General features: G+C 43.6%; 2 protein-coding genes across 6 annotated transcripts in view; one reads left to right on the forward strand and one right to left on the reverse strand.

The window, feature by feature from the left end:
• LOC308578634 (putative G-protein coupled receptor 34) overlaps nucleotides 1–22,938 on the reverse strand; it is a 257,775-nt gene that overhangs the window by 101,984 nt on the left and 132,853 nt on the right. The gene's annotated exons all lie outside the window — the stretch shown is intronic.
• LOC308579185 (FH2 domain-containing protein 1-like) lies at nucleotides 11,873–13,699 on the forward strand (the record flags this gene model as incomplete). Its single annotated transcript, XM_081179995.1, has 1 exon — nucleotides 11,873–13,699. A coding segment is annotated over exon 1 (1,809 nt), but the record flags the coding sequence as incomplete, so codon positions are not given.

Here is a 22,938-nt window from a genome sequence, read left to right on the forward strand (position 1 = left end):
AGGAACACCCTCGCCCCCCCAAAAAAAAACCCATAGTCACACACCATATCTAAATAAAGGACTAGCCGGAAAAGCTACAGGCCAGGATCCAAGGATGCTTGCATGCAGAAAGATGTACTTGGTGAATGTCAGCCCAGACGTTGGATGTGGGTACAGTTTGGCATCTCGTTTTCCCTGGGCAAGGATCCCCAGTCAGAGTGCTATGGCTCTGTCCTTTTTCTCCCTCTCCCCTGCATGGTGGGATCCAGTGCAGGTCCATGAGCAGCCCCCCCCCCAGTGTACCATCCAGGTGGTCACTGGATTGCAGCTTTTTATCTCTCTCAGTGCCCAGTGAATGTTGCCAGTACATGACATTTCCACAAAAGCGTTGCACAGCAAAATCCTGTCTTCCAGATCTGCAGTGCGAAGCAGCCACCGTTGGAACAAGCACTTGTGTGAACCAAACAACTCAGGAGTCAACGTGAAACTGAAGCAAAGAGATACTTCCTCCTTGAGATTCTCTCTTGGGCTCTGTGATATTATTATTTTTTTAAAAAAGAAAAACATTAACAAGAGAAAGCCTGGAACTGCATGCAGCCTGCAAACTTATTTGAATGACTTCTTGAGGTGGTTCATTGCATGTCCTTATTTATAGATTGCTGGAAATGGAAACAGAGAAAATAAATTCTTCATGCTCCTGCTATTTGCAGAATCTAATGATTTGCAGAATCTAATGAAAATTAATAAATAAAGAACTTTGAAATCCATATATATTTGGCAGACTAGCTCTAATACTTCCAACTGAATGAAAGACAAGAAATATGGGGTTTCCTGGAGAAATATCAAAATGACTGGGAAAGGCTGTGGAGGGAAATGCATGTTATAAGGGGGCGGTGAAGAAGGAGGGAAGAGAAGGAAGCGCTGTCCTGTTCTCAAATTGGGGACAGCCTCCCACCTCCTTCTTCCCAACCTGTGGAAGGACCAGACTCAAATTCCTCACCTCTTGACCCCTCAGCAAATGTCCAAGCTACAACCCCAGGGTGAAGTGCAAACCTCAACCCCACAAGTCATGTGCCCTTAACCAAGTTTTACAGTCAGAGGCTGCTATTTAAGAAGTATCTCCCATTTCTAGGAAGGCCACTTCAACTTCATCTAGCGCTCGGTCGCTTTCTTCACTGTCTTCCCAGTGCTCTCAGGCAAGCTCTACGGGCTCGCTGACATCCCTGAGGTCCATAGACTATGCTGCCAAGTACAGGACAGACTATGTCCACAAGCTGAACAAGGAGAGGGAATTCCACTACTCTGTCATCCGGTCCAAGCTGAATCACATGGTTTCCAGGCTGTCTAGGAGGGGCAATGCGGCAGAAAACTACATAGGCTGCCACCCAGTGAGGTACAACTTAAAGCCTAGGCTGCAGATTAGCAAGAGCCTCATAAACCTCAGAGACTTTGCACTGTATTCATCAAATGACTGCTTCTGAGAAATGGGATTGTGAGAGCTGGCAGACATTACTGCCATACAGGGGGTGCTGCTGGCTTGGTGGTAGTTGTTTTTTTAACTTGGCTGCCCAGCCATCTTGGTGATACTGCAAGCCTTTCTCAGGCTTTGCCGTGCCATGGAGAAGAATGGTTTGGAATGCCAACCAATATGCACATTATACCTTGCAGCACAAAGGTAGCCATCGCATGGAAACACCTTAACGTTGCTCTTTGTGGCTTACATTTTGTGTGCGCCAGTTGTAAGTGCTCCAAGCTTCACACATGATCAATTCGGTACTGCCCTTACAAATGTTGATATCTAGTGCTTTTTTAGTCTAAGAAATCATGGGGTGACTTGGTTTTACCAAGGGACGATAATATTAGCTGTTTAGTTTGTTTAAAAAACCGCTAGGGCCTCTCTTTTTTTGTCCCAGTATAGGAGCATAGAAAAATATTTTCATTGTATGACCCTGTAGCTGATGGCCTGATAACAGATGGCTAACAAAAGACAATGACAAAAACAGTGTGCAGTGACTCGTAACTTTTCCAACAGCCATGGCCATATCTTAGGGCAGTGTTTCCCAACGTTGCCTTGTGTTCCGTGGGAGGGAGGCGGGCGAGTCGGGCGGCGAGAGGCGGGGCGGCGGCGGCGAGCACACGCGGGGAGGCGAGCGAGCGAGCTCCCACATCCCATCGCCGCTTGCTTCGGCCGGCCTACTGGAGGAAGGCGCGAAAACCTCGCGCATGCGCAGGCCTTCCGCCTGCGACAGCCCAGTAGGCCGGCCGAAGCGAGCGGCGATGGGATGTGGGAGGGAGCTCGCTCGCCGCCCCGCGTGTGCTCGTCGCCCGACTCGCCCGCCTCCCTCCCACGGCACACCAGCCTACCTCCGTGGGAGGGAGGCGGGCGAGTCGGGCGGCGAGAGACGGGGCGGCGGCGGCGAGCGCCTCGGGTGAGTCAGTCCGGCCTTAAGCCCTCCTGCAGTTTATTATATGGAGTTTCCTTCTTTCTGATGAAACGATATGCTTTTTTGCAGCAGCTCCGGGTGCTCCCTCTCCCCTCCCTCCCCCCTCGCTCGTGATGCAATTCCCGCAGCAATTTACACGGCTGGGAACCCGGGAGGCGCTAGGACCCAGCCGAGCTCGCCGTGTGAGTTCTGGCTGCGGCTGGACTGCTCGGCTCGAGTTACGGAGCTCCCCGATGTGCCGAGCTCGCCGTCTCACCGACCGGCCTCCTCCTCCTCTACCCGAGGAATTACAACAAAACCCGCCCTTATCAGCTCCGCGGCGGTCAGTCGATAGCGCGGCCCTGCGCGCACCAGCGCCCAGACATGAGCTGACGTCAATGCAGGCGCAATAATAATAATAAAACCCGTGTTATTTTTTGCCGATCCAAAGTGCTGGCAGGGTGGCCAACACTTAACGTGTGAACCCGAGTCCAACACGGGCCCTGACCCGCTTTTACATCACTCCTCTTGTTGTGCATTGCAAGGAAAAGCCCGATGAAAATGCGCCTAATACCAAGTACTTTTGTGGGGAGTGGGGGTGTCCTGATCTTTGCAGCAACAAAACACGCACACATCCCTCTACAGGCCGCTTTGTGGAAGATTCACTTCTTCGGCTGCTTGTCAAAATAATGTAACCTGACTGCTAATGCAACTGTTACTTTTCGTGGCCATATACCTACACGGTTAAGGTCTTTGGGAGAGCACACTGTAAATAGAAACTTACACTTTCGTGCGTCCCTCCCGGCGCGACGCTGCGCGCTGACGTCACGGGGCTGTAATGGTGGTGTGCCTCGAGATTTTTTTCATCAAACAAGTGTGCCTTCGCCCAAAAAAGGTTGGGAAACACTGTCTTAGGGCTCCTTTTAAAATTGTTTTTAGTGAAATCACTGCCATTTGTGGTGTGAATGTGGCTGTTCACCTATGTAGGTGCCTTGTTCAATGGGCTGACAAGGCTGAAACCGGCTCTCATTTCTCTCTTCACTATTCCCCTTATGAAAATCACCAGATTGAAATTGACAATTCTTGTGAACTAAATTCCACCCAACATTGGGGGGATCTTTTTTAAAAAAAAACCTATTGGGTTGATGGCACAGTGAATGCCATCAACCTAGTGTGATCCAGCAGTAGCTCCTATACAGAAGTCCGCTGTCACTTAGATCAGTGACTAGGCACCATACAAAAAGAAAGGGTTTGCAACTGTGATTGTAGTATTCACCTTTTAAAATATAAACATTGCAAGTTTTTGCACAGTTTCTGTATGTACATCAGCTATATGTATTAATAAATCATCATCATCATCATCATCTTTATACCCCACCCATTTGGCTGGCTTTCCCAAGGGACTCTGGGGGGCTTACAGCATATCTAAAAACATCCAGCATTAAAAATCTCCTAATACATGGCTCAGGAGATCAAGAGGAAGAAGAAAGAGAAGGCAGGAAGGGTAACCATGTCAGACCACTAACTCCTCGAAATACAAATGTCTTCCGGATAGATTGCCCATAAACTCCACCCTTGGTCCAACACGGTTACCTCTTCCATGCTTAGCTAATCTGTTCCTCCTTCCCTCTCTGAGGAAAAAAACCTATGCCTTTTCCCCATACAAATGTTTAACTTTAACATAGAAAATACACACTAATATAAGCAACATCAAAACACCAAAATCCAGTATAATCACAGGGTGCCAAGCCAAATTTAAAATGTTGGTCATGGTAGAGCTCTATCCTGAAAAGATGTTCCACCAATGGTGTGTGGTTCAATCCTGAATATCCTGAGTGACTCTTCTTAGCTTGGCTTGTTTTACTACGGCAATATTAGTACTTTGCAGAATGACACATTCCAAGTTTTTCCGCAATCTTCATGTACTTTCTCATTCCTTTTCTCCAAGCAGACTGAATCCCTCACTATTATTATTATTATTATTTTTAAAGCTCTGAACACTCAGATTCTTCATGCTAATTTACTGGTCAGGAGATTTCTTACTCAAATCGCACACCTCCAACATTGCAACAGCTTGTGACAAATGTGGACTGATCTGTCGTTTGCTCAGAAATAAGGGCTACAAAAAAACAACACCTTTGCATATATGCAGCTTGTATGTATATTTTGGAATATAGTTTTTTAACAACATTTTTGGGGGGTGAAGTGGGGGGTATATAGGAACCTATAATATCATTTATAATATAATCTGTTGATTGCATTGTATTTACATACAGCAAAGGGAAGCCTAGTGCAATTAGATATATTTTATTTTAGGTAATCTATGTAATAGGCTTGTGTTAGAAAATGAGTATGGATTTTGAATTTGATGTTTGTTTGCAAATGACTGTCACCATCAGCTGCGGGAAGCCCAGGGCCCTGTTAGCAGCAAGGGACATGTGACAAATATGAATGGCCACGCCTGGCAGGAGAGGCAAAGATGGAGGAGACGGGAGGGAAAACATTTGATTTTATCTATTTGCATACTGCAGGGCATCACAACAGGTTTCCAAACAAATAAACAATTTTTAACGAAGAAGACGGAACCAGAATGATTGGCAACTAAAGCAAAATCTTTAGTTTTATCATCACATCTTAAGCCAGCCTATGGGACCAAACAATAAATTTAGTGTAGAGCACAGACAGCCGAGTGGAACGTATGACAGATGTGGATGGACACATCTTGGTCACACTGAGGAATTTCACTACAAAGAGCCAAGGAAATGGGACTGGCTAGCAAGGCAAAATGGAGGAGAAATTGAAACTGGCTGAAGAAGAAAGAGCCAGGCATATCCGGCGGAGCTAGAGGAGGAGAAGAACAAGATCCTGGGTGCTTTTGAGCAGATGCGCAACTTCCTGGAGGAGCTGCATCGCTTTTGGCTGACCGAGCTGGAGGATCTGGAGAAGGAGATGAAGAAGAAAAAGGAAATAAATATTGCCAAGCTCTCGGAGGATATCGGCGGTCTCGTTGTGAGACGCACAGAAATGGAGAAGAAGTGCCACCTGCCCGCTATTGAGTTCCCGAAGGGCATCGGGACTATGGTGACCAAGTTTCAGGAGTTGAAAAGAAGGCGGACACTGCTGGGAATCTCTCCAGGCATGGAAGAGAGACTCATAATTTACACTCAGAAAAATTCATTTCTGAAGGATACCACGGAGAATTGCAAAGGGCTACCAATGCAGGCACTGAACAAAGTGAATATCACTCTGGAGTCAGGAACAGAACACCCTTTTCTTGTTATAACCTGAAGAGTTTGAGAAGAAGAAGAAAGGCAGGACACGCTGGACAACCCTGGGAGATTCGACAGCATGCTCTACATGCTGGGCCATGCAAAATTCACCTCAGGAAGATATTGGTGGGAGGTGGTGGTGTAAGAGGAGGAGGAGGAAAGGCAATGGGCCACCTGGGGAAGTTGAGGGGAGTCTTTGGGTGGGGGGAGAACTGGATTTTGATTCATTTTGTTTTGCTTCTGTTTTTAAAATATATACATGGCCATGAAAGGAATCAGCCCCACTCATATCAGTCAGGATCTGCTAGGAAGCAAGCTGTGTGTTGCCTCTCTGATCAGAGCCTCACCATCACCCAGGGAACGAACAACAGAACGAAGCCCCTTGGCCAGTGACTCCTGCTGCACAGGCCTTCAATAAAATGTGATGAGTCTTCCCAAAAGAAAAAAAAAAAACAGCCCGGCTCAGGAGGAGCTCAAGAACCTCCTTTACAACATGAATGACTGCTACTCCAAGCTGCGCGAGCTGGTGCCGAGGATCCCGCAAGGCACGAAAGTCAGCCAAGTGGAAATCTTGCAGCACGTTATCGACTAGATCTATGACCTGCAGATCGTGTTAGAGGAAGGGGCGAAGAAGGGGCAAGATCCTCCCGCAGCCGAGACTTCCCTACTCTCTTTAAAAGCTGTAGAACGGGCATCCGAACTTTGCTCAAAAGAGGAGAGGAAACTCTGCCACTAACCTATCGGAACCACCTTCGTTATCGGGGCCAGGTAGGGACCCCAAGATCTCCTGCAATGCTTTTGAAAAGTTTTTTGCAGATAAAGTCTGATTGAAAGTGATCCAAAACATGAAGGAAGAAATGGCTCGCCATCTGCACAAGTACCAAGACCTTCTGAATGTAAAGATGGCTCTTGATATTGAGATTGCCACTTACAGGAAACTGCTGGAGGGAGAAGAGAGCAGAATCACAATGCCCATTCCGACTTTTGCATCCCTGAACGTGAGAGAAACAAACCTTGAGTCTATCCAAATAGACACGCACTCCAAGAGAACACTTCTTATCAAGATTGTTGAAACTAGAGATGGAGAAGTTATCAGTGACACTTCTCACCATGATGAACTGGAGTGAAGAAAAGAAGAGCACATCTTCCTTGTGCCAAAATGAACCCTTAGCAATTTAGAATATTTGTTAGGAAAGCAGCAGCAGAGATATCCTCCCCTTATCTTGACTTATTTGCTTCCATTATAAGGGGGGAAGAGAAGCATGCATGTGTGAAAAGCAATGTTGTCCAATGAAATATGATATTGTGTCATTCCAGGCAGACAGATTTTTGAAGAAAAATTCAATGGTGCATAGCGGGCTATCAGTCCGTGTGTAGTTCAGATTCTGCAGTTTGATTGCACCTAAATGGCAGAACTTTCAGAGTGCTGAGATTATACTGTGCTGGAAATGTAAAGAAGGACTTTCAATTAGCAGTGTCACATTTAACTTGCCTTAAAAGGTGGAGAGAGAAATCTAGTATTTGAACTTAGCAAAAAAAGAAAAGAAAAGAAAAGGGGGGCGGTGAAAAGAGGAAACCCTATCGAGGGAAAATTGTGCATGCCCTGCAGCTTTGTATAACGATAGCTAAAAAACTTGTAAGTGGCTTATCAATAAAGAAAGGAAAAAAGAATATCTTTTCTTTACCTTCTGGTAAGAAACCATTCTAATATTCTGTGTGTAAAAAGTCTCTGTATGATATTGTAATTTGATTTTTTTTTTTGTAATTAAGACAACAACCTCATGCACTCTCCCAAAAAGGAACAAGAAAGAATTTAAACAGCTTCTTCCTGCCGCTCTCATTCACCGTGTTGAGTGTTGTGAGTGTGGTGGCTTGCATTGCCTTGGTCCGCCTCTCAGGGACCATCCAGTAGAGGGTGGGACAAGCCATTCCGTGGATCTCAGCCAGGATCCAGGAGGAGTCACCCCACCACCAGTGCTCTTCCAGTAGGGGAGAGTAGTGGATCCGGGTGCCCATGAGTGGCAGGGGCTCCTGAGACCTCTAGTCATCTTTCAAATGGACAACGTTGAAACAGAGCTTTATCAAATGTGAATGCTGGTCTCTATGATCCCTATCGATAGTTCTCATGATTTCTTCATTCAGTGTGGATTGAAGGAAAAGTCATTTTTCACATCCAAAAAAACCAAGAAAAAGAAAAACATTTATTTGGATTTTCATTCGGTCTGCAAAAGAAGAGAAGAAAGACACAGTGCTTCATCAGGCACAATCATTAGAGAGGTTCATTCAGGGATTAATTAACAAAAAAGAAGAGGGGATCCTAACAGCCAAAAAGGCTGCATCATATTCGTGTTTCACAACCCTTTCACGTGCCTTTCCCTCTCTGAAAAGCTTAGTACAAAAAATTGAAAAGTTTAGTACAAAAAAAAAGTTTGTAGTGTGGGTGTTCACCTATGTTGTTGCCTTGTTCAATGGCGTGACACTGCTGCAACTGGCTCTGGTTTCGCTCTTCACTATTCCCCTTCTTAATGAAAAGCACCAGGTGGAAATTGACCATTCTTGTGAACCAGAATCTCAGAAATGCACTGGCAAAAGTCCCAAGTTAAACCCAGGGGTAAAGTGCAAACCTCAACCCCTCAAGTCAAGTTCTATAGTCAGTGCAAATATTTGGTACTGCAATTGTAGTATTGTTCTTTTTAAAATATAAAATTGCAGGTTTTCCCACAGTTTCTGTACGTACATCAGCTATATGTACGCTTTGCCCTCTTTCTATACGAGGATTGTCTTACAAACAGGCCATCAGGTGGTACAGCCACACAACTCAGGGCAGGGCATCATAACAGGCTTCCAAACAAATAAAGAACTTTTAACCAGGAGGAAGGAACAAAAATGATCGGCAACTAGAGCAAAATCTTTAGTTTTATCTTCACATCTTAAGCCAGCCTGTGAGACAAAACAATAAATTTGGTGTAGAGCACAGATAGCCAAGTGGAACGTATGGCAGATGTGGATGAACACTTCTAGGTTACATTGAGGAATTTGACCGCAAAGAGCCAAGCTAATGGGACTGGCTAGGAAGGCAAAATGGGGGGGGGGAATTGGAATTTTAATACCCGCCCCCATTTGGGACAAACTGGTGGAGGTGATAGCGATGGGGCAGCTACAAGAATTCTTGCGGAAAAGGCGTTTGCAAAACAACTAAGGAAACAGTTCAAAGTAAAATATTTAGGACCAGCAAAAAACTATCTTGGTCAAGAGATCCAGTGATGGAAGATTTTTGTTAAGTGAAAGAAAGACAATCATTGAAAGCAACAACATGCACAAATGGCTATAAATTTGGGAATTGTGTTGTATGATGTGTGAATACTTGTGTATATATTTTTATATATGTTTATAATACTGTATTCTGTTCGAATGAGAGGGGGTGTTAGGAATACATTCTTTAAGAAACAGATAAAAGTTCCTGGAGGCTTTAAAAAGGGTTCCAGAATTTTCTTTAGTGCCTAGGAGTGGCACTCTAGGATTGATTGGTGTCCACTGGTGGTGCAAATAAAGGGAGGAAGTTGCAGGCTGCAATGTCCATAGAAGGACAGCACACTCACACCCAACACACACAAACACAACACACAAAAACTCTCAGAACACATGCTGACAACAAGGTTGGAAGTAAGACAATGTGTGCTGCTGATACTGTGAGTTTTGCTGTGTCAGGATTGTTAATTCCTGGACTGAGATTATACTATGCTGGAGATATAAAGAAGTAATTTAAATTTGCAGGGTCGCATTTAACTTGCCTTAAAAGGTGGAGAGAGAAATCTAGTATTTGCACTTAGCAAAAAAAGAAAAGATAAGAAATGGGGGGCGGGGCAAAGAGCAAACCCTATCGAAGGAAAATTGTGTATGTCCTGCAATTTTGTATAACAATAGCTTTAAAACGAATAAGTGGTTTATTAATAAAGAAAGTAAAAAAGAACACTTTTTCTTTACCTTCTGGTAGAAAACCATTCTAATATTCTGTGTGTAAAAAGCCTCTGCATTATATTGTAATTTGATTTTTTTGTAATTAAGACAATAACCTTGTGCACTCTCAGAAAAAAGAACAAAAAAGAATTTATAGAGCTTCTTCCTGCCGCTCTCATTCACCGTGTTGAGTGTTGTGATTGTGGTGCCTTGCATTGCCTTGGTCCGCCTCCCAGGGACCATCCAGTAGAGGGTGGGATAAGCCATTCCTGGGACAGTTCTTCATTCAGTGAGACTTGAAAATAAAGATATTTTTCACATCCAAAAAAACCAAGAAAAAGAAAAACATTTGAATTTTCATTCTGTCTGCAAAAGGAGAGAAGAAAGATGCAGCGCTTCATCAGGCACAATCATTAGAGAGGTTCATTCAGGGATAAATTCACAAAAAAGAAGAGGGGATCCTAACAGCCAGAAAGGCTGCATCATATTCGTGTTTCGCAACCCTTTTGTGTGCCTGTCCCTCTCAGGAAAGCTTAGTACAAAAAATTTAAAAGCTTAGTACAAAAAAAAAATTATAGTGTGGGTGTTTACCTATGTTGTTGCCTTGTTCAATGGCCTGACACTGCTGCAACTGGCTCTGATTTCGCTCTTCACTATTCCCTTCTTAATGAAAAGCACCAGGTGGAAATTGACCATTCTTGTGAACCAGAATCTCAGAAATGCACTGGCAAAAGTCCCAAGTTAAACCCAAGGGTGAAGCGCAAACCTCAACCCCTCAAGTGAAGTTCTTTAGTCAGTGCAAATATTTGGTACTGCAATTGTAGTATTGGGCTTTTTAAAATATAAAATTGCAGGTTTTCCCACAGTTTCTGTACGTACATCAGCTATATGTACACTTCTCCCTCTTTCTATACCAGGATTGACTTACAAACACGCCATCAGGTGGTACAGCCACACAACTCAAACCCTGCAATTAAAGAACTCCTGTCAAGACACTTCTGAAGTGGCCTGCAAGTATTTCACTGAACTCCCAGTGCCCACTTTTAGAACAATGGCCACCTCCGGGACATGTGTGAATCCAGAAAGGCCATCAATTCAGTGTGATGCAGCAGCAGCTCCTATGCAGCTGTCTGCTGTCACTTGGATCACAGACAAGACAACATACAAGAAAAAGGTGTTTGCAACTGAGAACATTGGCTGGAACATGCCGGGTGGGTGTGGTTGTCTGTCTTCCCAGGCTCCTTATGCTCCCCATTTACTCCTCCTTGCCCTACAACTCTCCTCATAACAGGTTTCCAAACAAATAAACAACTTTTAACCAAGAGGAAGGAACCAGAATGATTGGCAACTCAAACTATTAATTTGGCTCAGGGTGCAGGTATCCGAGTGGGACATACGATAGATGTAGATGAACACATCTAGGTCGCATTGAGAAAACTTGACCATACAGTGATAAGGAAATGGGACTGGCCAGCGAGGCAAAGATGGAGGAGAAATTGGAATGTTAACCCCCCCGCCAAATCTGGGGAAAACTGGTGGAGACGATAGCGGTGGGGAAGCTACAGATATTATTGGAAAACACAGATAATTAAATGCATTCCCATGTAGGCTGAATCCTGGCCATGGGGGCTGAATCCACCCAATATTGAGAAGGCCAACATCTCCCTTTGGGTTGTTGTTTTGGGGAAGCAAATGACAGCCACCCTCAGCTGCAAGACACACACCATAGGTAGCCGACATGCGACATGCAGGACATGCAACAGATGTGGAAGGCCTGAGAATATACTATGATGTGTCATGCTTTAGTTGGATCAGAGACTGGATTAAGTTAGAATATAATGACATTTTAGACTTGGAGGGATGGAACAACAGATACGATTGGCATGCCTATCTAATTTACAACAAAGTGGTGGTACATAAATAATTTCTAAGTCATGTAATTAGAAATTCATTATATAAGGTCCTGGTGAGACATAGAAGGCTGTTAGAACCGAAAACACCATGGTAGGTCTCACCGTTAGAAGTAATATCAATTAAAAAGAAAAATACGATCAGAAGAATGGCAACATACCAGGCGCTCCTTAAAGAGGAACAGGGCCAATTAAAACTAAGACCATACAAAGAGGTGACCCAATACTGCACCACATGGTTACAATATCACCAAAATGCCCAAATATTCAATCAGGATAAAAAATAGGATTTGAAAAAGAAGAATGAAATTACAAAAAGTATTATTACAATATTTTGGATGCCAAAAGAAGTATGAATATTGGGATCTTTCTTAAGCAGTTTAAAAAATCAGTTGAATCCATAATTGAAGATCTCCACTCAGGAAGAAGTGATCTCTATGGTTCTGAGATACTACGTGAACTCATCAAGTTATTGCCAGAAACAGAAGAGGTAAAGAAATTAAAGGATTTCAATGGAGACCTATCAAAACTGTGTCAAGCAGATTCTTTTATGTACCTACTAATCCAGGTGCCAAACTATTCACTGCGACTCGAAGCCATGGTGTTAAAAAAAGATTTCTCCCCATCTTGTACTTCTCTTCAGAAAGACATGACAATTATAAGAATGGCTACAAAGGAGCTAATGTGCTGTGAAGAGTTACATTCCATATTGCACTTGGTCCTTCAGGCTGGGAATATTATGAATGCAGGAGGATATGCTGGTAATGCAGTTGGCTTTAAGCTATCCTCATTACTCAAGTTGGCAGATACAAAAGCAAACAAGCCTGGGATGAATCTGCTTCATTTTGTTGCTTTGGAAGCCCAAAAGAAGGATAGAGTTCTTCTAGCCTTTTCAGACAAACTACAGCACGTTCAGGAGGCAGCCAGAATATCTCTTGAAAGTATAGAAGCAGAGCTCCATTCACTCTCTGTCAAAACAAAGTCTCTTAAGGATAATATTCGGCGGGACTCTGAACTGTTTCACCAGATGGAAGGCTTCCTCCAGTTTGCTGTAAAAGAGATAAAAGAGCTGGAGCGCTGGAAACGGGAACTGCTGAAGGAATCACACGCCCTTATGGACTTCTTATGCGAAGATAAAGAAACCATGAAACTGGAAGAATGTTTTCAGATATTTAGGGATTTTTGTCTTAGGTTCAGCAAAGCCGTTAAGGAAAACAAGGAAAGAGAGGCCCAAGAACTTCAACAGCAACAGCGATTAAAGGAGTTGGAGCTAAAACGCCGATCCTGGGTTGCCGGGGATCTTGGAGCTTTTGGCAGGAGCAGCAGTGAAAATGATGTTGGGATGTTGACAAAGAGAGGACTTGAAGAATTTCTGCCCTTCTTGCAGCAGAGACCGCAAAGTCCTTCTTACAGAAATGTCAGCACCAGGCGTTCCCGGCATTCCCTGGGAGTCACTGCAGACAGAGAGCTGTTGAGTTTCCTGGAGACCTCAAAGGGTGAGGATCCAAACAAGTCCAACAGCCTTCCTCGTGAGCATGCAGGTCAAGCAAGACCCAGCGTGGCCTGGACTGAATCTAGAGAGCCTGGAGATCTTGGTTTAACCAACTTGCACTTGCACCAGGCACCAGAAGAAGGCGTGGAGTGCAGCTACTTCCAGTTGCCCCCATCTCATTCTGATCACATGGTAAGCCTTGAGGACGATAGCACTGCCCATGCTAATCTCTACAGCGACCAAGAGAGTGCTGACAACGACAAGTATAGATTTGATGTGCCTTGTACGAAAGCCACAGATGCAGCCTCCTGGGACTTGTCCCTTGAAGAAGATGAACATGTTCCAGGGCTGCTGAAGCTTGACCCCCATGAACCAGATGATGTGGAGGACCTATCTGCAGTACATTTTGAGGCTGATGTGAGAGGTTTGGAGACTCTGGGTGACTCAAGCTTATACACTCCGGGCATAGTAGCTCCTCCTGTACCAGCCTTCAGAAAATCAAAAGCTGACCATGCAGCCAAAGTAGCAGGTCATGCCCCTGAGGGTCTGGAACCAGGCAGTGATAGCCCCACATCCTCAGATGGTAGTGTTTCAGGAAATAAGGCACATGGACCAATGTTCTATGTATCTGAGACTTCTGACTGTTCTTTGATGTTTGATCTGCCAGAAGGAAATTTATTACAAAACTCAAAAAAGAATATATCCAAAATGTATAATTTATTATTAGATTTGGAGTTAAAGGATGAAGAAGTAAAACAAGTTATGACTAAATGGGCATGTGATATAGGATACTTAATTCGGCCGGACCAATGGGAGAAATTATGGCAGTGTGATATTAAATTTACGACATGTTATACAATGAGAGAAAATTTCATGAAAATGGTGTACCAATGGTACTTAACTCTGGTAAAATTGGCTAAAATTTACAAATTAAAATCAAATACCTGCTGGAGATGCAAAAAAAGAAATAGGAACAATGATTCACATGTGGTGGGAATGCCGACCTATTAAACAATTCTGGAATGAAATTTAGGAAGAAATCAAAAAGATGTTTAAAATATCTTTCAGTATAAGACCGGAGGCATTCCTTTTAGGTATAATCACAAACGATATTCCCGACAATCAAAGGAAAGTATTCCTTTATGCAATGACAGCTGCCAGGATGCTTATAGCAAAAAACTGGAACGGGAGAAAAATTCCATCAATGAAAGAATGGCAAATCAAATTTTGTGAATATATAAATCTGGCAAGACACACAGCATTCATAAGGGGACAATCAGACCAGAAATTATTAAAAGAATGGGGATGTGCTAAAGAGTATATGAAAAAACACTGTTCTGGAGTAAGTTTATCGGTATGTAATGAATGATGCTTTACAGGGTTAAAGTACAAAGATGGAAGTAATCTACATTAGACACAACAATACAGTAAGAGTAAAAATTTTGAGATCTTAGAACAAAGGAAGGAAGTCAATATGTGTATATGTATATATTGATTAGATTAGAAGGATGATATGGTTTTATTTGTAGATGTATGCTTTTTTGTCTTGTTTTTTACTTTGTTTTTCTTTCTTTTTTGTATGTTTTGATTTTCTTTCTTGTTTATACAGTATTATTTTGGATTTAATATTTGTAATTTTTGTTACAAAAGCATAGGTCTCTCATGAGACTGCTTGTTGAGATGGCAGTTCTTCGAGCGTTAATGCTAAGTGGGTTATATTGTGCCTTAATTGTAATGCCATTTAAAGATATATTTATTTTGAAAGTTGTACTATGCTGCACTCTAAAGAAAACAACTTTAGATGTGAAACTGTAAAATTATGTATTCATCTCATGGTATAAGTTATTTAGTAGGTTTAGCTACAGTATAGAAATATTAACCTAATCAACTAAAATGCTGACATGGGTTTATTTAAATTCTGCTAGTACTCTTTTTATAAGGGTACTTTCAATACTTTTTTTTAAAAGCTTTTGATCTTAAAAATGCTAGTTTATACAATGATTTTGCATTGAAAATAAAATAATGTTTCTTAAAAAAAATAAAAGAATTATTGGAAAACACAGATAATAAAATGCATTCCCATCTGGGTTGAATCCTGGCCATGGAGGTTCAATCTATCCAATATTGAGGGGGCCCACATCCCCCGTTGGGTTACTGTCATGGGGAAGCAAATGACAGCCACCTTCAGCTGCAAGAGACACACACCATAGGGAGCTGAGCGGGAAATGCGACAGAAGTGGAAGGACACATCTCGGTCTCATCGAGAGATATAACTTCACAGAGAAGTGGGACTGGCAAGGGAAATGGCCCGCTGGTCGTGGATGAGGGAGAGGAATGGGAAACATTCAATGTATCCATCTGTAGATCATTTGCATGCTGCAGGGCTTCATACAATGTTTCTAAACCAATAAACAAAACACAAATAAAAAGTTTTTTTCATGGTAACATTAGCATTGTATACAGAAACAGTGGGTTTCTTTCATATCTTGAAGTATTGGTTTATTTAAGGTAGTTGTACCTTGAACTTGTTGGGAGGTTCTAGCAGGGGTGCGCAGCTATCGTATACCCTTGACCGAAGAAGGGTACACTCCTTCTATCTGGGATGGTCCTCCTCTTCCACCGAGCGCGCAGCTTCGGGAGGGACGCACATGGAGCGGTGAGGGAGGAAGGGGACACCCGCCTAGCCAGCCAGATCAGCCGAATCAACCCTGGTGATCAATGGGGTGACAGATGTCACCGCCAGATCGCCCTCACATCTTTCCCTCGACTCCCCCTCCGCGTTGGCGAGGCAGTGGGAAGGACGGAGCTCGCCGCCGCCGCAGCCAGCGGCTCTAGCTGTGGCAGAAGCAGCAGCTCGGTCGTGGGAGAGTTTCATTCAGCGCGTGGAGGGAGCCCCGCGCGCGACAGCTTAGCGGGCTGCACTGCTGCCGCGCCCGCTCAGCGGTTCACCGCCTTGTCTCCCCTTTCCGCGGGAGCTGAGACTTCCATGTCCTTCATTGAGAAGAAAGAAGCCAGCAGAGCAGGATTAATAGAGGATTGTTTCTGGTGGTCGTCTTATACAAAGGCTGCCTTCGAGGGTTTGGGAAGAAGGAAGAAAACAACACTGTGCTTATTTATTGGGCTGTGAAATGAAGCGCTGCTGCTAACCTCCCAATTCATCTGCTCTTCATTGTGCTTAATATACATGTTTCTGCACTGTGCATTTAGAAGATCCCAGAAAGGAATTCAAAACGGCTGCCGGGGAAAGACCACCAAACATGCCTACAGAAACACTACAGACAGGTAGCATGGTGAAACCTGTCAGCCCCGCCATCACTTTCACTTCAGCCGTTCCACTCCGCATTCTAAACAAAGGTAGTTGTACTTTCCCTCTCCTTTCCTTCTGAAAAGCTCAAAGCAGCTAACAAAAAATCAAACCATGATTTAGCAATTGAGAATATTTGTTAGGAAAGCAACGGCAGAGATAACCTCCCCTCGTCCCCTTATCTTGCCTTATTCACTTCCATTTTAAGGGGGGAAGAGAAGCATGCATGTGTGAAAAGCAATGTTGTCCAATAAAATCTGATATTGTGTCAAACCAGGCCCACAGATTTTTCAAGAAAAATTCAATGGTGCATAGCGGGCTATCAGCCCGTTTGTAGTTCAGATTCTACAGTTTGACTGCACCTAAATGGCAGAAAATGCAGAGTGCTCTGCGTCAGAGCTGGCCCACACCTCCTTGCAGGCATGTCTTTAATACCATGGGGCTCCAACCATTTGTGCCATGTGACCTCACCCCTCAAGTCAAGTTCTACAGTCAAGCAAACCTCAACCCCTCAAGTCAAGTTATACAGTCAGTGCAAATATTTGGTACTGCAATTGTACTATTCTTCTTTTTAAAATATAAAATTGCAGGTTTTCCCACAGTTTCTGTACGTACATCAGCTATATGTACACTTCTCCCTCTTTCTATACCAGGATTGTCTTACAAACACGCCATCAGGTGGTACAGCCACGCAACTCAAACCCTCCAATAAAAGAACTCCTGTCAAGACGCTTTTGAAGTGTCCTGCAAGTATTTCACTGAACTGCCAGTGCCCACTTTTAGAACACTGGCCACTTCCGGGAAGTGTGCAATTCCAGAAAGGCCATCAACCCAGTGTGATCCAGCAGCAGCTCCTATGCAGCCGTCTGCTGTCACTTGGATCAGAGACAAGACAACATACAAGAAAAAGGTGTTTGCAACTGAGAACATTGGCTGGAACATGCAGGGTGTGTGTGGCTGTCTGTCTTCCCAGGCCCCTTGTGCTCCCCATTTACTCCTCCTTGCCCTATAACTCTCATCATAACAGGTTTCCAAACAAATAAACAACATTTAACCAAGAGGAAGGAACCAGAATGATTGGCAACTCAAACTAGAGCAAAATCCTCAGTTTTTTAAACCACATCTTAAGCCACCCTATGGAACCGGACAATTAATTTTGCTCAGGGTGCAGGTAGCCGAGCGGGACATATGACAGATGTAGATGAACACATCTAGGTCACACTGAGAAAACTTGACCACACAGTGATAAGGAAATGGGACTGGCCAGTGAGGCAAAGATGGAGGAAAAATTGGAATGTTACCCCCCCCCCCAAATCTGGGGCAAACTGGTGGAGACAATAGCGGTGGGGAAGCTACAAGAAATATGGGAAAACACAGATAATTAAATGCATTCCCATCTGGGTTGAATCCTGGCCATGGGGGCTCAATCCCCCCAATATTGAGGGGGCCAACATCCCCCGTTGGGTTGTTGTTATGGGGAAGCAAATGACAGCCACCATCAGTTACAAGAGACACACCCCATAGGTAGTCGAGCGGGACATGTGACAGATGTGGAAGTACACATCTCTGTCACATCGAGAGATATAACTTCACAGAGAAGTGGAACTGGCAAGGGAAATGGCCCGCTAGTCGTAGATGAGGGAGAGGAATGGGAAACATTCAATGTATCCATCTGTAGATCAGTTTCATGCTGCAGGGCTTCAAACAATGTTTCTAAACAAGTAAACAAAAAATAAATAAAAAGTTTTTTTCATGGTAACATTAGCATTGTATACAGAAACAATGTGTTCCTATCGTATGTTTATATATTGGCTTATTTAAATATTTGTACTTTCCCTCTCCTTTCCTTCTGAAAAGTTCAAAGCAGCTAATAAAAATCAAACCATGATTTAGCAATTTAGAATATTTGTTAGGAAAGCAACGGCAGAGATAACCTCCCCTCCTCCCCTTCTGTTTACTTATTTGCTTCCATTTTAATGGGGGAAGAGAAGCATGCATGTGTGAAAAGCAATGTTGTCCAATGAAATTTGATATTGTGTCACACCAGGCCCTCAGATTCTTCCAGAAAAAATCAATAGTGCATAGCGGGCTATCAGCCCGTGTGTAGTTCAGATTCTGCAGTTTTATTGCACCCAAATGGCAGAACATTCAGAGTGCTCCTTGCAGGCGTGTCTTAAACTTTAATACCATGGGGTTCCAACCATTTGTGCCATATGACCAAGTAAGGCATCTTTCCAACTGCAGCAGCCCCATTTCCATTGTAAATTTGATTTTTTTTGTAATTAAAACAACAACCTTGTGCACTTTGGAAAAACAAGACCAAGAAAGAATTTAAAGAGCTTCTTCCTGCTGCTCTCATTCACCGTGTTGAGTGTTGTGAGTGTGGTGGCTTGCATTACCTTGGCCCGCCTCTCAGGGACCATCCAGTAGAGGGTGGGACAAGCCATTCCTGGAACAGTTCCTCATTCAGTGGGACTTGAAAATAAAGTCATTTTTCACATCCAAAAAAACCAAGAAAAAGAAAAACATTTATATGAATTTTCATTCTGTCTGCAAAAGGAGAGAAGAAAGACGCAGTGCTTCATCAGGCACAATCATTAGAGAGGTTCATTCAGGGATTAATTAACAAAAAAGAAGATGGGATCCTAACAGCCAAAAAGGCTGCATCATACTATTGTTTGACTCGTGTTTCGCAACCCTTTCTCGTGCCTGTCCCTCTCTGAAAAGCTTAGTACAAAATATTGAAAAGCTTAGTACTTAAAAAAAAAAGCTTAGTACTTGGCAAAAGTCCCAAGTTAAACCCAGGGGTGAAGCGCAAACCTCAACCCCTTGAGTCAAGTTCATTGCCGATGGCCCAGCCGAGGGGAATGGAGCTTTTGCCTGGCCAAGCAGTCGAGTGGGTGCAGGGTCGCACCCAGGGAGGATTCCTTTGTCGGGAAAAGTATCCCCGAGTGGGTCACTCCATTGTTGCAGCCCCACAGACTAGATGGCAGGAGTATGACTACAAGGGACCACCGTAAAGACCAAGGGAGATTCGGGCAGAGGACAACTATTGAGAGCCGGAGCACCCACCCCAGGAAAGTCGCTGACCAACAATGTATCGACCGCCTAGCCCAGCCCTGGTTTACTCGCCAGAACGGTCCTGGGAGACCCGCGGGCTGGTTCGACGGTACGAGGAAGAGGAGGGCTCCGGCCAGCATCCCAGACCCTCTTACAGGTATGAAGGGCAGGAACCTCAGCGTCCGGATGGACAAGCCCTGAGTTATCGCCCTGCCCCAAGGTACAGCTATGACCAAGAGGCACGAGATGTGGTTGCAAGGCATGTTACTCGTGAGTTTACCCTGAGGGATATACACTTACGTCTTTTCCCTGCGTATAAACCCCCCATGCATATCCTGAGCTATCTGACTTTATTCGAACTAACCTGCCGGGAACTGGAGCTCCCTTCAAGACTGTATATGTCTATTCTGAAGACGTTGATTAGTGGGGAGTTGGCGGATCTCATGGGCCATCTTCCTTTGTCCCACGTGCTAGACTATGAACGGTATAAACACCTCGTTTTGCAAAGATATGGACTGTATGTGGAAAGCTACATCCGCGCTTTCCAGAAGGTTGATAAAACTGCCTCTTATGAGTCTCCCCTTGGTAGCTGCGAAGGTGGCGCAAAATTTCAACTTTTGGCTGTCTGCAAGGAGGTAGATACATTTGAGGGACTGAGGCAGTTCCTGATTAAAGAACAGTTTCTTTTTGGGGCTATTATCCTGCCCAACCCTGCTGTAGATCACCTCATGAAATCTTTCGGCCTAATATCTAATGACATTCCCAAAGACAAGAAAAATCTATTCCTTTACACAACAGCAGCTGCCAGAATATCCCATCACTATCAGAATGGCAAAAAAAAAACAACTCAGCAAGTTTGTAGAAATGGCAAAATTGAAAGCAATTATTAGAGGCCACTCAAATCAGAGAATAATTAGTAAGTGGGATGGAGTGAAGGAAAACATGAAAAAATATGGTTCCGGATTTGAAATATTAATAGAGAATGTGTAAAACATGCAGGGTAAACAAGAAAATAATAATAGAAGCAATTGAATAATTATTAAATTATAACAAACCAACAAGATGGAAGAAGTAAAATATTGAGATCACACATTGGTGAAGGGGAGTGGGGGGTATATGGGAACCTATAATATCATTTATAATATAATTTGTTAATTGTATTGTATATACATAGAGCAAAGCAAGCCTAAAACAATTAGATATATTTTAATTTAGGTAATATATGTAGTAGGATTGTGTCAGAAAATGAGTATGGATTTTGAATTTGATGTTTGTAATATTTTTTGGTTTTGAAATAAAAATTAAAAAAAGAAAGAAAAAGAAACCATTTGCAGCCTCTGGAATCAGCCAGCAAGTGATCCACAAGAGCCAGATTCTGGACTTGAAGAATCCCAAGCACATTTATCTGGATTTTTCATTCTCTCTGCAAGAGGAGAGAAGTGAAAGGCAGTGCTACATCTGACGCACTCATTAGGGAGGTGCATTCAGGGATTAATTAACAAAAAAGAGGAGGGGATCCTAACATCCAAAAAGGGTGCTCTGCTTGGAAAGCAGCAAAGAGCTGGCTGCTCCGTCCCTTCCTCCTCCTCCATCTTCTTCTTCTGCTGCTAGTGGAGGCCTGGAACAAGGCGGGCTCAGTTCTCGGCTTCGTCATGGCTGCCATGGCGCCACATTCACCCCGTCCTCCCTGCCATGCTGGTCCACGTGGCCATTTGCAGAGGGGTGATTTCCGCAGCCCCCCACCATCCCACCCCTCTTCCTCTATGTTAGGTAAATAGAATTACAAGATTTCCCACAGTTTCTGCTTTCCTCTTCATAGCTGCTGCTCAAGTACTATCTTTCCTTTGAAAATAAAAAATTGCAGGTTTCTCCACAGTTTGTTTACATACATCAGCAATATGTATGCTTCAGCCTTTCCTACACCAATATGTATTCCTTTCCAAACATGCCTGCAGGTGGTACAGCCACACAGTTCACACCCTGCCTTTAATGAACTTTTCAGTTACTGCACACACTCCAAATTTGCGGAGGATGCACCTGTGTTACTCGCAGCCGGGTATTCCCAAACCCCTCAACACAAGTGTCCTGTCTCTTTTTCTGCACCCAGATTCAATCCCTTGCCAACACCTGACCAGAAGATGCAGCCACACAACTCAGACCTTCTATAATCCATGGATGAAATATATATTGGTGCATTTCACCAATCGAAGCCTTTGGCGTTAAGAAAAACATGAAGGGAAATCGGGCAACATATAAAATGTTATTAGAGGGGGAAATTAATAAATAAAGAGGAATGGACTTTGACATCCATATATATTTGACAGGCTGGCTCCAATACTTCCAACTGAATGAAAGACAAGGAAAATAGGGTTTGCTGGAGAAATATCAAAACTAAAGGGAACTCTAACCCAGCCTAAAGGAAATATCTATCTGAAATGTATAATCTCCGCCACAATTCACACCCTGCCATCAAATAACTTTTGTCTCACTTAAAACGCTCAACCTTTTTTGAGGATGCACACCTCAGAACACACAGGGACAGAGAAAGCTAAAAGAACAGGCTGCACAACAAGCCAGTGGCTTCTGTAGATTTTTCGGATGACCCAGACCTTTTCTCAAAGGGGGGCTGGAAGAGGAAGAACCGCTGGAATACCGAGATGAAGAGGAGGAGGAAGAAGAAGAGGAGTACAACAAGATTGGTAACCACAGAATGCTTTCCAGTATTGAAGTTATAAGAGATGCATTCTGACAAAACAAAAAGCTTAGTAGAAAAAAAAAGTTTATAGTTTGGGTGTTCACCTATGTAGGTGCCTTGTTCAATGGTCTGACACTCCTGCAAATGGCTCCGATTTCACTCTTCACTATTCCCCTTCTTAATGAAAAGCACCAGGTAGAAATTGACCATTCATGTGAACCAGAATCTCAGAAATGCACTGGCAAAAGTCCCTGGTTAAACCCAGGGATGAAGCGCAAACCTCAACCCCTCAAGTCAAGTTCTACAGTTAGTGCAAATCTTTGGTACTGCAATTGTACTATTCTTCTTTTTAAAATATAAAAGTGCACGTTTTCCCACTTTTTCTGTACGTACATCAGCTATATGTACACTTCTCGCTCTCCAGGATTGTCTTACAAACACGCCATCAGGTGGTACAGCCACGCAACTCAAACCCTGCAATAAAAGAACTCCTGTCAAGATTCTTTTGAAGTGTCCTGCAAGTATTTCACTGAACTGCCAGTGCCCACTTTTGGAACACTGGACACCTCCGGGAAGTGTGCAATTCCAGAAAGGCCATCAACCCAGTGTGATCCAGCAGCAGCTCCTATGCAGCTGTCTGCTGTCACTTGGATCAGAGACAAGACAACATACAAGGAAAAGGTGTTTGCAACTCAGAACATTGGCTGGAACATGCCGGGTGGGTGTGGTTGTCTGTCTTCCCAGGCTCCTTATGCTCCCCATTTACTCCTCCTTGCCCTACAACTCTCATCATAACAGGTTTCCAAACAAATAAACAACATTTAACCAAGAGGAAGGAACCAGAATGAT

This window comes from Podarcis bocagei (assembly GCF_964188305.1).
Source record: "Podarcis bocagei genome assembly, chromosome: Z".
In the NCBI taxonomy this organism is placed as follows: Eukaryota; Metazoa; Chordata; class Lepidosauria; order Squamata; family Lacertidae; genus Podarcis; species Podarcis bocagei.